Raw genomic sequence first — 18109 nt, 5'->3', positions numbered from 1 at the left:
CTCAATTGTACTTACCATGCACCTTTGACCACCTCAGCTGCACTGTGCCCCCCTCTGACAGAAATAAGAAGCTTCTAGGCATCTTCAAACAGCCACCATTTCGCAGAGAGGGAAAAAAACCAATCCTGCCAGAGAGGTGTTTCCTTCTTCCTATTAATCCCCCACCCACAACACATGGACTTTCCCTCCAAATTTACACTTGGGTAAAAGCCAGGTTGGGTAATATTAAAGTCCTGCAATAGCAGCAGGTTTAAAACCTCACCTCACAACAAGAACCAGAAAGGGTTTTGTACTGTACTCATCACTGTGCAATCTGAGTGCCTCACAAGTAAATGAAAGATTCATTCTTTCATGTTTGGTTCTTTCTCCCTTACCTCTCCTTGGTGCTGAAGGGATGTTTTAAAATGCATTTCTTGCTGAGGGCAAGCACAGTGACAAGTCTTGTCTTTGTGAAGGCAGTGAAGCTCATGTTCCTCCTGATCTCCCCAATGAATGCACTTCCACAACTGTGCGCCAGTCCTGAAAAAAGCTGTGTCCCCAGCACTCATGATTCCCTCTTTTCGCGGGTGGCTTCCTTATTCATAAGGGGCACAGCTGTCTTAAAAGGTCTTGTTGACTGACAGCTGGGTTCCCAAGTAAGAGTCCCAAGCTCATGAAAACTTAGAAAATTAGGACCGTGACCTTGATCCATTATTAAATGGGCTGCAGTACAGAAACCAGAACTCCAGGGTGATGTGTTCTCTTCCACCGCTGCTGCTTACTAGGTACACTGTTGCATTCTATGCTAGTTGGAGTTTTAAGGGCTTGTATGTTTATTCCCAGGCATAGGGCATTGCAGCAATCCAACCTGGAGGTCACAAAGCCATAGATCACCATGGCCAGGATTGCAAATGTCCAAAGAGGGCACAGTTGAAAGAAAGTATTTCTGGAAGTCACTCTTATTTGGGTAGCTACATTCAGTGAATTAAGGACTGAAGAGCTGTGCATTGTCTTGATCTGTGGCCTAGTTCTTCAATGACTGGTAGTGATATAGGGCTAGCTATTTCTTCAAAATGTCTCCCTTTCTCAAAAAGATCACCTCTGTCTAGCCCAGAGAAAAGGAAACTTTATTCCAACAGAAAGGGAAGATTCCTGAATCTGCACTACAGCTACCTCCAATGGAACTGCACTCACTGGGAATTGCAGGTATGAAAAATCTTAACATGCAATAGCCTTATTGTGGTAAGATGAGAAGCTAAAGAGAAACCTCCTCCCAGACCCTGGGAGATGTAGTGCCATAGAAGAGGTACACACACAGCCCTGTAGAAGATAGAACAACAGCTATCACAGACTGTAGGAGTTCTCACTAATCCTAGGAGTTCACTACCATCGACAGGCAAAGTACTGTATGTTTTGCAGTGCTGTTTATATACTATTCTTTTTTAATTCCTGCACATGTAAGGCAGGCACACATTTAAGAACGGTGCTTAAAAATTCCTTTTATACAGCCCCTTCTTCTAGAGCTTTCCCACTGACTCAACATTTAAAGATAGTTAGAACATTTCATACCCTCAATAAAGTTCAAACCCTGCCTTCTCCCCACTAAGATAACCCCATATCTGAAAAAATAAGTTGATTAATAAATAAATTTACAAGCGAAACATATGGAAGCAGCCTTTATTTGTAGTCAGCTACATGAAAACAATGTCTTACACTTCTATTCTTGCTCCTTTGATAGCTGACAATTTCTGCACACACAAACCCAGCCTTGTAACAAATCATGAGCAACATGAAGTTTACTAACCTCCACCCAAACAAACTTAATATAATTTGTATGTAGCTCTTGTTTTTAGCTTCCTGAGAATCTCCACAAGAAAGGATACTATTGAAGCTCACAGTTTTGACTATTAAGGTGATCAACGTGAAGTGCAAATGCTTGTGGTGCAATTTCAAAACCTCAGCTCACGCTGGATATGTACTAGACAAAAATGTTTTGTATTTTTAAAAAAATGCTCTAATAGAGAAAAAATCTCTTCCATAAGAGTACTTTTCTTTTCACATGAGCATTGATTAAACCATTTTTCAAACGGAACCATCTTTTTTACAAAGAAAAAGCATCTTCTTAAATCCCCACTGCTTTCCAGTCAAGGGCATAGATAGTATTTATGATACCTCAATGTGATATCACACAATCAGAGCACATCAGAATCTAAATGAAGCTCATTAGTTTAAAATTTACAAGAACCACCTTTAACTGAAACACCCACTACGATATATATATTCCCTGGAACATATCTCATACATGACATTTTTGTTAACTTTATGGACAGTGCTTTACTGTAGTATTAACACCACACACAGAAAATTTCTGTAGCCACATCAAAACTAGTTTAGTTTTCTTAACAGCGACAGCAGGCCTAAAGTCTGGATAATAAAAGCACCAACAAGCACCAATAAGCAGAACAATGTATATTCATATCATTACATCACAGAGTAAACAAATTAGCAGACTATGTGCTGGCAAAAACATCCTCAAAATCCATGTTGTAACCTTTTAAGATCATCATCATAATAGGAACAAAAGAATTGGGACTCTTGAAAAACAACTTCATGTACATGTCTTAAAATTCCTGTTGATTAAAAAACACAGGGCAAATGTATTTGGAACATGGTACTTGTATGTGAAAAGCTGGTGCCCACGGGGCACAAAGCTCTGTTATGTCGACATTATTTTTCTGTGAATAGAGAGAAAGACAGACAACTTGGAGCTGAAAGAGAATACAAGGAACAGAATGCTATGCTGGCCTATAAAGAAAAAAGTTAATGAGGCAGGAAAAGAAATAAAAATAAGCGAATAGACAACATTTAGGAAAGAGATGGAAATGCTGAAGGTTGTTGGACTCTATGAATCACTAAAGGCTCCTTCAAATGCAAATATTCTATGATTAAAAGAGAGATGCAGGGAAAAGGGAAAAGAAAATAACTGGACAACATTTAATTAATTTATACCTCATTCTTCTTACATTTGATTGTATTTCTACGGAAGGAGCGCTGTTAGTCTGGAAAGGGGAAGGTGGTAATAAGCACTGGAGTCAGCCTGCTGCCCATTGCTAGGCAAATAACTACGTTCATGTGGAAGATATCTTTAAAATGTACAAGGCACTGTCGCTGATACTTTTTCCTTGTTTCAAGCCCTCTTTTAGATATAAAAGGCTTATTGTGCAGTTAAATTAGGAGAGATTCTTCAAAATGCTAGGGCATTTACAATAAGGTGTGTCCTGCTGCTGACACACAGATTTATTCATATTTGGAAAAAGCACACCTTTTAAAACAGAAAAAAAAGCCATGAAAAGAATATGGAAAGGAGGGCCATGCAACACAATGTTTTAATTAATGTTGAGTTAACCATGGGGCATAGAAATGACTGTTTCCATTGGCTACATCAAAGCTGATCCTGACTTTTACCTCAGGGACATAAGAAATGACTGCATATGCAGCAAACTATTGCAGCCTTGCTTGAAACACAAGTGTGTCCCTATGGTTCAGTCCTCTTAAATTTCTCTGTCCCCAGATCCCAGCAATCTCTCAATGCCAAAGTTCAGACTGACACACCCAGAGAACTAAATACAATAGCTGTTTCAATGGAAGGCAGCTAGACTAGCCAGGGATGCATTTTAACATAGCTTTCCTCAGAAAGAACAGCAGTCAGCAGTAACTTCACTCCCCACCTCTGAATGGCAGTCAATCCTACAGCAGCTGTATCTACTCCTTGCAACAGCAATTTAACTGGTGCATTTCAACCACACTATGCAGCCTCTGAAACAGAACTGTGAAATCTACAAAGCAATCCAGCCCTATGCTCAGTCCACTGCACCAGGCTGCTGCTCCAGATATTCTGATTCCACAGTATTCATGTCATTCCGTTTTCATGTGTGTCCCTAGTATTATTCGAAGGAATGGAGGGGTTTTTTGTTGTTGGAATAGTATGCTGGCTGGTCTCAGAACATTCTCACACACCCCTCACCAATTGTCCAAGTCCAAAAAAATTGTTAAGGTTACAGGAAGCATTACCTTTACTCAAAGAGCCAGTCAGCAGACGCTTTAGTGAGGATGTGCTTGGAAATCAATGCATTTATGTAGCAAACATTTTTGCAATATCTGAACAGAGCTGGGAATCAGACTGTCAACTTTATGTCTGGGTTTACAAAAGTGCTAATGGGGCAAGCAGGAGAAATATGTTTCCATTGATGCATGATATTTCTGGTATTGTACGCTTAATTTCCTAAAACTTACTATTATTATTACAGATAGCCACTTCATTTGCCTGTTAATTTCAGCACACCCTTTACCATGGCCCCAATACCATCAAAGATGTGATGTAATTCCGTTTCACACATAAATGCTGGGGTAGTAACCATCTTGTTGTTCACGTCTACATGAGCTTCGTGGAAGAGAGTTAAGGAAACCACAGCCAACCTAGTATTTGCAGATGCTGTCTGTAGAATGAAACTCCACCACCTACATCTTCAAAAAATATCTTCCCCAACCCCCAAGTAATGTAAAAGTGGTCATAGTTGTAGCCTCGGAATGGAGATGTTCTACTTATTTTGTCAGAAATACCAGTATTGCATCAATGGGGAAAAGAGCATTAAAGATTACATGAAAAGATAGGAAACTCCTTGCTTAGAAGTTAATGCTTCAGGATAAAGATGTCTTGGTCACTACTTTAGACTTTTGGAAAAAGGAAGATATGAATTTCAAACAAAACAGACTAGTTATGGGGTCCTTTCCCATGGATAGTTTGTACTTGTAGGCCATTATGTATAGCACTTCTGACGTAACCGCGGTACTGGTTGTGCCAAAGGAATTTTCAGGCAACAACTGAGCACCATGTGTAAGGATTCAGCCACACAATTAATTTGATAAATCAATGGGAATAATGTTGCCTAATCCACATGTATCATACTACCGTATAATCCTACCAGACTATCAACAGTTAAGCATCGACTCTGTATATTTTTGCAACTGTGCTGACTTATACATTAAGAATAGCAGTGTCCCTCAACACGTGGTCACTGATTATTAATTGGAAAGGATATAGTTACTTCTTTTACACAGTGTTTTCCTCCCAGTGCTTTAATGGCTCCTGCAGTTCCGGCATACGGCCATTTCCCACCTTCCTCTTCTTCATGTCCCACAGTAACTTCAGCACCAGAGAGTACTTTTGCAGCCAACACTGGTGAAATGCAGCACAGGCTGCAAGAAAAATAGAAAAGGTTACTCCAATGAGACTACTACTTAAAAGGATTAATTATAATTATGAAGATTCAAATGCATACGTGTATTTAAAGATCATAATGTCAAACATGAAAAGGTAATTGCTTTCATCATCAGGCTTTTCCTGGGAAGCAAGGTAAACATTTTCTTAGCTGGACTTCTCTTTCTTCCTACCATCTTGAAAGAAGATTATTTTTTTTAATTAACCAGTAATAAATGCAAGGCTGAATACATTTTTTCTAGCTCAAAGACTAACATCCACCAACTTATCTAGAATTTGCTTTATCTCTGCTCTGATATAAATTATCAACTACACAATAGTACTTTTAATTGCTCCTCTAAATATACCATACCCAATGCACCTCGAATGTACATACCCAATGGGTTTCCCAGCTTTGTGGAACTCCTTCAGGACACGTTCAACCTCTCCATTCACTTTGCAATCCTTCCCATCCACAGCAAAGGTGGAACTGCCACAACAAGACGCTTTCATTAACACCTCAATATAATGCTATGACTTTATACGTGCACGCTCAGAGCAGCTCTCAATGCACGTCAAAAATGGAAAGTGGATACGAACTCTTCACCGTGTCAAGTAACAAATTATAAACCACAAATCTAAGTACTAAGCGTTACCAAATCAGGCTTCTAACATTTTGCAGAAACAGTACAGCAATGCTACCAGATTTTCAGATCATTACCAGAACAGAAAAAATAATTTCTTATGACGACACATCAAGGAACATCCTAGAAGAAGGCATTTCATAGAATCACAGAACCACAGGGTTAGAAGGGACCACAAGGGTCATCTAGTCTAACCCTCTGCCATGATGCAGGATTTGTTACGACTAAACCATCCAAGACAGATGGTTAAAAAAAAAAAAAAAAAACACTCAAAATTTCTCAAAAGAATCAAAGAGGTCAAGAAGACTAACTGGTCACAAGACACATGGAGTTTCACTAGGCTAATCCATGAACTTTTTGAAAGGAAATTATTTAGTGATTAGTTTAATACTATCCCAACACTTTCTATATAGACTCAGGCAGAAAGAAATAAGAGCAAGATACTGGAGATGATCTAAAATTAAAAGTTTTATAATCTTCACGTCCCTCCATCATGCCCCAAAAATCACCACCACAGAGAAAGGAAAGGGTTTTTTAAAAATGTGGTGTGTAAGCACGAGAACTGCTGCCTAGTTTTGGTGGGAAATTTTTCAGCGTGGAATTTGCAGATTACAAAATGCCATTCTAACAATAATAAGAATCTCGTAGGGAAACCCCCACCCACCCATCCATGTGCAGCACTGAAAATGTTATCCCATGGGAATCCCCAAACAATTTGAAAGAAGCCTTCCTTAACTCCAAAGGCTCTCAACCTTTCCCAACTACTGTACCTCTTTCAGGAGTCCGATTTGTCTTGCGTACCTTCAAGTTTCTTGAAAACTTAAAAACTACTTGCTTACAAAATCAGATATAAAAATACAAAAATGTCGCAGCACACTACTACTGACAAATTGCTTACTTTCTCCTTTTTACCATATAATTATGACTAGGGCTGTCAAGTGATTAAAAAATTAATCGGGATTAATCGCACTGTTAAACAATAATAGAATACCATGTATTTAAATATTTTTGGATGTTTTCTACATTTTCAAATATATTGATTTCAATTACAATACAGAGTACAAAGTGTACAGTGCTCACTTTATATTAGTATTTTTGATTACAAATATTTGCACTGTAAAAACAAAATATAGTATTTTTCAATTCACCTAATACTAGTACTGTAGTGCAATCTGTTTATCATGAAAGTTAAACTTACAAATGTAGAATTATGTACAAAAAAAACTGCATTCAAGAATAAAAATGTAAAATTTTAGAGCCTGCAAGTCCACTCAGTCTTACTTCTCGTTCAGCCAATCGTTCAGACAAACAAGTTTGTTTACATGTGCAGAAGATAATGTTGCCGGCTTCTTGTTTACAATATCACCTGAAAATGAGAACAGGCGTTCAAATGGCACTGTTGTAGCTGGCATCGCAAGATATTTATGTGCCAGATGCGCTAAAGATTCATATGTTTCTTCGTGCTTCAATCACCATTCCAGAGGACATGCGTCCATGCTGATCACGATTTCTGCTCAATAACAATCCAAAGCAGTGCGGACCGATGCATGTTCATTTTCATTATCTGAGTCAGACAGCACCAGCAGCAGGTTGATTTTCTTTTTTGGTGGTTTGGGTTCTGTAGTTTCCGCATCAGAGTGTTGCTCTTTTAAGACTTCTGAAAGCATGCTCCACACCTCGTCCCTCTCAGATCTTGGAAGGCACTTCAGACTCTTAAACCTTGGGTCAAGTGCTATAGCTATCTTTAGAAATCTCACATTGGTACCTTCTTTGCGTTTTGTAAAATCTGCATTGAAAGTGTTCTTAAAATGAACAACATGTGCTGGGTCATTATCTGAGACTGCTATAACATGAAATATATGGCAGAACGCGGGTAAAACAGAGCAGGGGACATACAAATTTAATTAACACATTATTTTTTTAACGAGCTTCAGCAGCATGGAAGCATGTCCTCTGGAAAGGTGGCCAAAGCATGAAGGGGCATACGAATGTTTAGCATATCTGTCATGTAAATACCTTGCAATGGCAGCTACAAAAGTGCCATGTAAACACCTGTTCTCACTTTCTGGTGACACTGTAAATAAGAAGAGGGCATTATCTCCTGTAAATGTAAACAAACTTGTTTGTCTTAGTGTTTGGCTGAACAAGAAGTAGGACTGAATGGACTTGTAGGCTCTGAAGTTTTACATTGTTTTGTTTTTGAGTGCAGTTATGTAACAAAAGAAAATTGACATTTCTAAATTGCACTTTCACGACAAAGAGATTGCACTACAGTACTTGTACGAGGTGAATTGAAAGATATTATTTATCATTTTCACAGTGCAAATATTTGTAATAAAAATAATATACACTTTGATTTCATTTACAACATAGAATACAATATATATGAAAATGTACTGTGATAGACCCAGACCAGTTGGGAACAGCAGAGTAGCAGAAGGGGGATATACTGGCCACTGGATAAGTAGTTTTCTGTTCCCTGAGTGACCAGAGCAGGGGCTGCTCCAGGCTAATAGACCACCTGACTCCAATTAACCTGCTAAGAGTCAGGTGAGGCAGTTAAGCACCTGACTCTAATTAAGGCCCCTCTGATGCTATAAAAGGGCTCACTCCAGTCAAGCCAGGAGGAGCCAGGGGAGAGGAAGTGTGTGTGAGGAACTGGGAGCAAGAGGTGTGCAAGAAGCTGAGAGTGAGTAGGCGTACTGCTGAAGGACTGAGAAGTACAAGCGTTATCAGACATCAGAAGGAAAGTCCGGTGATGAGGACAAAGAAGGTGTTGGGAGGAGGCCATGGGGAAGTAGCCCAGGGAGTTGTAGGTGTCATGCAACTGTACCAGGAGGCACTCTAAACAGCTGCAGTCCACAGGGCCCTGGGCTGGAACCCGGAGTAGAGGGCGGGCCCGGGTTCCCCCCAGACCTCCCAACTCCTGATCAAACACAGGAGGAATTGACCTGGACTATAGCTTCTACCAGAGGGGAAGGTCTCTGGACTGTTTCCTGACCCACAGGGTGAATCTGTGAAGCGAGCAAATCTGCCAATAAGCGCAGGACCCACCAAGGTAGAGGAGGAACTTTGTCACAACTGGTGTCAGGAGTGGGATTTGGGGTGCACAGCGTGGCGGAAGAAGGAGGGTGATTTAAAAAAAAAAAAAAGGGAGAGGGTTTATTTATTTTTTCACCACAATGGATGACGTAGTGCGGGCACTGATACAAGCTACGGCGGCCCAGCAGGAGGCTACCCGTGTCCAGGCAGCCGCCCAACAGGAGGCAGTGCGGCTGCAGCAAGAGACTAATCGCCTGCTGATGGACCAGGCTGCTCAAGACCGAGCTATGTTGCGAGAACTGGTAAGCCAGGTAAAGACCCTTACAGAGCTGAACCGTGGCCATGATGGAATGCGGCTCATACGGGCCAGCCATTGGCTGCAGAAAATGACGCGGGAGGATGATGTAGAGGCATACCTTCTGGCCTTTGAGAGGACAGCCCTACAGGAGGCCTGGCCTCGAGATCAGTGGTCTGGCATCCTTGCCCCATTCCTGTGTGGGGCGGCCCAGAAGGCCTACTATGATCTGCCTGAAGAGGCTGAAGCAGACTACCCCCAGCTGAAAGCAGAGATCCTGGCCAGATCTGGGGTAACAACTGCAGTGTGGGCCTACTGGTATCACGAGTGGAGGTACCAGGAAAACAAAACCCCGCGGTCCCAATTGTATGACCTCATTCATCTCGCACGAAAGTGGTTGCGAACTGAGTCCCGGAATCCGGAAGAGATACTAGAGGTTCTGGTCATTGACCAATACATGAGGGGACTACCGCCAGACCTTCGCGCCTGGGTAAGCCAGAACGAACCCTGCACCTACGACGAGGTCGTCGCATTGGTAGAGAGGCGAAGGAGCTGACCCGACCAGTTAAGGAAGAGGCACCCTGGGTTAAATTAGCAGCACCAAGCCCCAAAGCTCGGGTGACTGGGCCACCAAGAGGGCCCAGGTGGAAAGAGAGAGAGAGAGGCTGAAGGCCCACTAGAGGCCACAAAGAGTCGGAGCACTGAGGGAGAAGAGGATCGGGATGTTAGACTGCCCAAACCAAGAGACCTGGGAATGCCTAGGGCTCCATACAGATGTTATGCCTGTGGGGAGTGGGGACACATAGCTGCACAGTGTCCCAATGCTGAGGAGCCTATGCAGTGTAACCTGGGGAACTGGGCAGACCCATGCTCCCTAATCCACCTTGTGGGGGTCTCACTAATCCCACACATGTATACCAGACCAGTGAAACTAAATGGGGTAGAGACCACAGCACTGGTTGATTCGGGGAGTGCTATCACGCTTGTCTCGGGGAAGCTCGTGAAGCATAGTCAGCTGCTGTGGGCTAAGCATACGGGGATAACCTGTGTCCATGGGACAGTTGGTTATTACCCTACCATCCCAGTAAAAATCGAGATTCAGGGGAACACTACTGAGGTAGCAGCAGGTGTAGTCCCTAAACACCCATACCCGGTGCTCATAGGGAGGGACTTCCCAGAGTTTGGAGACTTATTCCTGGTAAGGGGATTGGAGAAAGGGGGAAACCCTGAAGTTAGTGAGGCATCCACAGTAGACTGTCAACCCCCAGTCTTCTCTGAAATATCCCCAGATTTGTTCTCCACTCCCAGACAGGGTAGAAAGACAAAAAGGGAAAGGAGGGCAGCTAAGGCCTTGGGAACCCAAATACTGACCCAAAGCCAGAGGGTCGCTCTCGTAGGTAGGCGGACCTGAGCAGCTGAAAAGGAGGCCACCCAGGCGGGAGAAGCATCCGAGTCTGACCCCCACCCTAACACTTCTGAACCAGTAGAGGCAACAGAGACTGGCCCCCTAGATCTCGGGCAGATTAGCCCCGGGAGAGGAAATTTTGGACGGGACCAGGCAGAAGACCCAAGGTACGACAACATTAGGAAGGAGGTGACTGAAATAGATGGGGTCCCCGTGGAAGGGAAAACCCAGGGACCAGGACCCTACTTCATAATGAAGAAGGATCTCTTATACCGGGTTGCACCAGTACAGGGGCAAAAGGTACAGCAGATCCTAGTACCTCAAAAACACCAGAATGCTGTATTAAGTCTTGCCCATAGTCATCTTTTTGGGGGACATTTGGGAGTAGAGAAGACGCTGGCCAGGGTCCTACGACTGTTCTTCTGGCCCGGAGTACATGAAGAAGTGCGGAGGTACTGTGCCTCCTGTCCGGAGTGTCAGCTGCACAGTCCCCGTCCCCACTTGAGGGCACCTTTAGTACCCCTTCCCATCATAGAGGTCCCCTTCGAGTGAATAGCCATGGACCTAGTGGGACCCCTGGAGAAGACAGCCCAGGGCCACCAATATATAATTATTATTCTAGATTATGCTACTCGCTACCCAGAAGCCGTCCCCCTGCGAAACACGGCCCCTAAAACGATAGCTAAGGAGTTGGTGGGGATCTTTGCCCAAGTGGGGCTACCAAAGGAGATATTAACAGACCAAGGAACCCCATTTATGTCGAAGCTAATGAAGGACCTCTGTACGCTGCTCCATATACATACCCTGAGAACTTCAGTCTATCATCCACAGACTGACGGGTTGGTAGAAAGGTTTAACCGAACCCTCAAGGCTATGATAAGGAAGGTGGTAAGTCGGGACGGGAAGGACTGGGACACCCTACTACCTTACCTTATGTTCGCTATCCGGGAGATACCTCAGGCCTCAACTGGATTCTCCCCCTTTGAGCTGTTATATGGGCGCAACCCCCGAGGCATCCTGGACATAGCCAAGGAAATTTGGGAGGAGGAACCCAGTGAGGGGAAGAACATAATAGAGCATGTGCTACAGATGAAGGACCGGATAGCCCGGGTCACTCCCATAGTGAAGGAGCACCTAGAAAAAGCCCAAGAGGCACAGCAAACCTACTACAATCGTCAAGCCAAGGTTCGTCAGTTTCAGCCCAGTGACCGAGTAATGGTACTGGTACCCACGGCCGAAAGTAAGCTGTTGGCCCAGTGGCAAGGGCCCTACGAAATAGTTGAACCCGTAGGGGAAGTAAATTACAAGGTGCGACAACCGGGACGTCGAAAACTAGAACAGATATATCATGTTAACCTTCTGAAACCCTGGCATACCCGAGAGGCGTGCACAGTGGTTCAGGAAGACCTACACCCAGGGAACAAAAACCCTGGACAGGTGAGGGTGTCTCCCGATCTAACGACAGCCCAGAAGAAAGAGGCAACTGAGATGATCGCCCAATATCAAAATGTATTCTCAACAAAGCCGGGTCGCACTACTGGGACATATCATCACATCGTCACGAACCCTGGGGCCAGAGTAACAATGAGGCCCTACCGGGTGCCAGCAGCCAAAAGGGAGGAAATAAAAGCGGAAGTCAGGAAAATGCTGGAGATGGGGAATCATTGAAGAATCTCACAGTCAGTGGTCCAGCCCAATAGTGTTGGTGCCCAAACCTGATGGCACCACGAGGTTCTGCAATGATTTCCGGCGACTAAATGAGATATCCCAGTTTGATGCCTACCCTATACCGCGCATAGACGAATTAGTAGACCGTCTGGGGAATGCCCGGTACTTAACGACCCTAGACTTGACAAAGGGGTACTGGCAGATTCCCCTAGCTGAAGATGCAAAGGAGAAGACGGCGTTCTCTACACCAGAGGGTCTTTTCCAGTATACGGTCCTTCCTTTTGGACTACATGGGGCCTCAGCTACCTTTCAGCGCCTCATGGACAAGTTATTACGCCCCCATGCCAGCTATGCTGCGGCCTACTTGGATGACGTGGTGATTCATACCCCAGACTGGGAAACCCACTTGAAGAAGGTGGGGGCGGTCCTTGATACCTTCAGGCGAGCTGGCCTTATGGCAAACCCTGTTAAGTGTGCTGTGGGGTTCACAGAGGCCAAATATCTTGGCTACGTGGTAGGAAAAGGTCTGGTGAAACCTCATATGAACAAGTTAGAGGCCATCCAAAATTGGCCACGACCAAGTAGTAAGAAACAGGTCCGAGCATTCCTAGGGGTGGTGGGGTATTACCGGCGTTTCATTCCCCATTTTGCCACAAGGGCAAGTCCCCTAACGGACTTAGTGAAGGCACGTGGTCCGGATCCAGTCAGATGGTCCGACGCAGCAGAGAGGGCATTTGCAGACCTATGGACTGCCCTCTGCAGTAACCCCGGATTGATAGCCCCGGATTTCACCAAGGAATTCATCCTTCAGACAGATGCATCCGAGGTGGGGCTAGGGGCTGTCCTGTCGCAGATGGCTGGGGAAGAGGAACACCCAATTCTCTACCTCAGCAGGAAACTCCTTCCGAGGGAACAAAAATACGCAGTGGTAGAGAGAGAATGCCTCGCCGTAAAATGGGCCATGGAAATGCTGCGTTACTACCTGCTGGGGCGCAGATTTGTCCTCGTGACCGACCATGCCCCTCTTCAATGGATGCAACGGAACAAGGAAAAGAACACAAGGGTAACCAGGTGGTTCTTATCCCTCCAACCTTTCCAGTTCCGCATACAGCACAGAGCAGGGAGTTGCCATGGCAACGCCGATGGCTTATCACGTGTACACTGTCTGGCGTCCCAAGCTGCCCAACCCCTTGGTGTTGAGCAGGGGGGAGGGATATGTGATAGACCCAGACCAGTTGGGAACAGCAGAGTAGCAGAAGGGATATATACTGGCCACTGGATAAGTAGTTTTCTGTTCCCTGAGTGACCAGAGCAGGGGCTGCTCCAGGCTAATAGACCACCTGACTCCAATTAACCTAAGAGTCAGGTGAGGCAGTTAAGCACCTGACTCTAATTAAGGCCCCTCTGATGCTATAAAAGGGCTCACTCCAGTCAAGCCAGGAGGAGCCAGGGGAGAGGAAGTGTGTGTGAGGAACTGGGAGCAAGAGGTGTGCAAGAAGCTGAGAGTGAGTAGGCGTGCTGCTGGAGGACTGAGAAGTACAAGCGTTATCCGACATCAGGAGGAAAGGCCAGTAGTGAGGACAAAGAAGGTGTTGGGAGGAGGCCATGGGGAAGTAGCCCAGGGAGTTGTAGGTGTCGTGCAACTGTACCAGGAGGCACTCTAAACAGCTGCAGTCCACAGGGCCCTGGGCTGGAACCCGGAGTAGAGGGCGGGCCCGGGTTCCCCCCAGACCTCCCAACTCCTGATCAAACACAGGAGGAATTGACCTGGACTATAGCTTCTACCAGAGGGGAAGGTCTCTGGACTGTTTCCTGACCCACAGGGTGAATCTGTGAAGCGAGCAAATCCGCCAATAAGCGCAGGAGCCACCAAGGTAGAGGAGGAACTTTGTCACAGTACATAAACATCCAAAATATTTAATAAATTTCAATTGGTATTCTATTTAACAGTGTGATTAAAACTGCGATTAATCGTGATTAATTGTGTTAATTGTGATTAATTTTGAGTTAATCGCGTGAGTTATCTGCGATTAATCGACAGCACTAATTATAACATGAATCAATTGGAATATAAATATTGTACTTTCATTTCAGTGTATAGTATATAGAGCAGTATAAATAAGTCATTGTCTGTATGAAATTTTAGTTTGTACCGACTTCGCTAGTGCTTTTTACGTAGCCTGTTGTAAAACTAGGCAAATTTCTAGATTAGTTGATGTACCCCCTGGAAAACCTCCGCATACCCCTTGTTGAGAACCACTGGGGTATACTATGTAAACTAACATATTTTGTAAAAAGGCCACTGTCTGAATTATGAATAAAGGATTTCTGTATCACTTTACTTAGCTTGGCACTCACAGGTTTTTAGCAGCTCCGAATCCACCAGGGAATATCACAGCATCATGGTCCTTTGTACTAAGTTTAGCCAGGTCTGTGATTTTACCACGAGCAATCCTTGCTGATTCCACTAAAACGTTTCTTGAAGAACAAGAAATGAAGCAGTAAGAGTAATGAAGCCAGTGCATGCACAAGTGTGGTGAAACTATGTAAGAGAAGGGTGTTATTTTTGAAGAGTCAAAAATAATGACCCTGAATAACTACAGCTACAGCTGCTTCTGAAATAGAACTGGAATATACAGTACCCATGAGCAAGGAGTGGGATAAGGTTTTAGGTGGCAGCCACAAGACAAAGAATCTAAGTTTTTCTCACATACAAAATATTAGTTGGCATAAAGTTAAATACTTTGGGAAAATTGCTACTAGTAAATATTTAGCATAGGGCATAACTTCTGCAGCACATCCCTGTGGCACAAGCTCAAGAAGCTGGAGTCATCTTGTGCAAATTAAATGTAGCTCTTACCTTGATTCAGCCTCAGCTGGTTGTCCTTTGCTGTGGTCAATAACATGCATCTGAGGAATATCTGGGGCATACATCTGAACTTCGGCTCCCCCACGACTCAGGTGAACCAAAATGCTACAAAATAGGTAAAAATATGATGAAAGCCTTAGAAGAGAGGGAGTCTTTAAGGAACCCATTACAGCAGGTTTTTATCTGGCTCTGTGTCCTACCAGAAATATATTACGTGTTTTGGAAAACAGTACTGACAAAGTGGCATACAAAATGACCACAAAGTGTCAGTTTTTAGAGAATGTATAGGATAGTGCTCCCCGAACTATGGGGTGCGCCCCCCAAGGGGGTGTGGAGGAACATTCAGGGGGATGCATGCAGCAGGACCTGGGCCAATGCCCACGGGGAGTGGGAGGGAGCACTATCTAGTCCAGCTCCGGCTCTAGCCACAGCTCCTCCCCCATTCCCAGTTCTGCCCCCAGCTCCGCCTTCAGCACACGTGTTCCTCTGCTGAGCCAACTGTGCAATAATGGGGGGGAGGCATAGACAGAGTCCATTACTGGTAAGGGGAGGGGTGCGACAGGAAAAGCTTCAGCACCACTCTATAGGGCATTTATTATAGTCTGCCAAGGGGGGAAAGTGAGATGGAAGACTAGATGAGCTGCAGATGTTACTTAAACCCCTTTGATTGCTGTGTTATTTACTCCTGTTACAGAAACCACTACAGTCTTCCTTCAGAACTGTAAGAAGAGTCCAAAAGTCTCACGAAAGGATATTAAGATCAATGTCCCATTATCTGGTGTACAGTGCGATAGGTCAAACTCAATCTGAACATTAACAATCCTGGCACTGGAACTTGGCCCAGGGAGGTGATTAGGAAACAAGTGAAGTCTATGGTCATGCTTCCTGAGCTGGAAATGCTAGAGCAGCAGCTAGCTCTTGGGAGAGGATTGTCTACCAATAGCTCATCGCTCTGGCTTAGCGTGTGGTGGTGATGGAGTCTGCCCACTCCTCCTCAGCCGGAAGCATGCAATAGGAGAACTTAAGGAGGACCATAAAGCTGAGACAAAGTGGTGGATTTTCATGGGGTATGGAAAGAACCAACCCTGGGAGAAAACCACACACCATTCAGGCTCTTCCAGGGTAGTACCGACAACCCTGGGAAACTGGAAATTAATTAAATAGAATAAAATGCTCTAATCATGTGAAGAATACAGTTCTGGACTCTGCAATAATGCAAAGCTGCTTACGCTGAAGCCTCATGGATTTCCGTACCATCATACACACCACATCCAGACAAGACCTGCAAAGAGAAAATCAACACAATATTTCAGACAAAATATGTATTTTCCAGACTGTCTTTAGGGGTCTTGCACAAGCATTTGGGGATAAAGCAATTGCAGCTGCACCCTTATCAAACAAAACAGATAGTGGCCTCAGTACTGATGGGTTACACAAGAACTGGGATGTCCTATTTATAGTAGCTTGTTCCGATTCAGGCAAATGGCTCAGTAGTTACTACTGATTTGAAAAGCAAAAAGTATTTTGCATTTTTCTTAGACTTGAAAAACTGACCCATTGTTTTAAAATGTGATGGCAGTCACAAAAGTGGCTAAAAATAATATTATGAGCTTTCATGCTCCTAAGATATGTAAAGAGGGTGATCTTACATATAATGAAATATATTCAGACCTTGATGCATACATAAACTTTTCATTCAAACAGAAGGGAGTTAAAAAGCGCACCTCAAAAGTCAGAATTTATGACACTCTATTTTACCTGTTACATTACTCTTATTCTTAGGATCCATATCTAAGTCATTTTTTAAAATCTAAGTACACTAAATAGCTCAACTGAATTTCCCTTATTAGCCATGGGAACAGTGCTTTCAAATAACCCCAAACTGTTAGCTAAGTGTGTCCTCCCATGTCTGAATCTATCCTGGCTATTACTGAAGAACAGTGGAACTTAAGGAGATTAGAGAAAATAATGTTCCCCAATTTCTGCAGTTTGTTTACTTTGTGCATTTGACACACTGGGCGTATAGTCAGTTGTCCCTGTTTGTGTGGTTCTTTTAGACAGCAACAAAAAAGAGAGAGAGAAAGATTTTAAAAATAGGGAAATTGTGACTGTAAAGACACAAAAAATTCCAAGGGCATTTGTACTTCCTGAAACTATTTTAAATTCGTGCTTTAAACAGTGACTAGGTTTCCAATTGGCAGTGTCCCTTTAACAACTCTACTTTCTTCACCCAAGCTCTCCCCTCGTTTTTAAGCAGCTTAGTGGGTGCATTATCAGTTATCCACTGCATGCCTATTTTATATCTATTTAAAACTTCTTGTTATTTAAGATGCTCTGTGCAATTTACCTCTTTAGATTTTATTTTTACAACCTGTCAAGTTTCCTCTTTCCCAGTTTCTTTTGTAATTTTAATGCCCTCTGGTTCCCTTTTATGCGGTTCTGTATTTCCCCACACCAGCACACTGCTTTTGGTTGCCCACTTAGCATTTAAGGTATTATTGGAATGCATTTTGCCCATAGCTTTCCCAACTGTACCTTAAATACTTACCACTGGTGATTTTCCCATTTGGGACTGAATTCCAGCCTATTTTAATTCCCAGTTCCTTCGTACTCTGCTTTTCTGATTATTATTTCTGCTACAGACATCATTTCAACCCTGTTAATATTTAGGTAGCTAGCTCCTAGATGTTCTCCAATTTTAACCTTATTTATCATGGCTTCCTTTCAATGATTAAGTACCAAATAGCTTTTGACCTTATTCACTTCATTAGAGTCTTTACCACCTCCACTAATTTATCTTTCCTTAGGCCCTATGAAATTAGACTGCAGGAGTGAATGCAATGTACAGCTTGGTCTGAAGTGTGTGTACATAAAGTCAAACTATGTCATGGACCAGATTAAATAAAATAAAGTTTCAGCTCAGGCAGAGAGTACTGTAAAGTGACATATA

General features: G+C 43.6%; 1 protein-coding gene across 1 annotated transcript; it reads right to left on the bottom strand.

Moving 5' to 3' along the window:
• Positions 1 to 1647: 1647 nt before the first annotated feature.
• On the bottom strand, positions 1648 to 16436 carry GATD3 (glutamine amidotransferase class 1 domain containing 3). The gene is made up of 6 exons (XM_065402653.1): positions 16389 to 16436; positions 15151 to 15264; positions 14649 to 14768; positions 5634 to 5726; positions 5079 to 5235; positions 1648 to 4424 (listed from the first exon to the last, which is right to left on the bottom strand). Exons 2-6 carry the CDS (start codon positions 15222 to 15224, stop codon positions 4296 to 4298), a joined length of 573 nt encoding a protein of 190 aa, XP_065258725.1. The 5' UTR covers positions 15225 to 15264; positions 16389 to 16436; the 3' UTR covers positions 1648 to 4295.
• Between the last annotated feature and the right edge of the window lie 1673 nt (positions 16437 to 18109).

This window comes from Emys orbicularis, chromosome 1, assembly GCF_028017835.1.
Source record: "Emys orbicularis isolate rEmyOrb1 chromosome 1, rEmyOrb1.hap1, whole genome shotgun sequence".
Taxonomy (NCBI): Eukaryota; Metazoa; Chordata; order Testudines; family Emydidae; genus Emys; species Emys orbicularis.
This window is presented reverse-complemented; position numbering and strand designations above follow the sequence as displayed.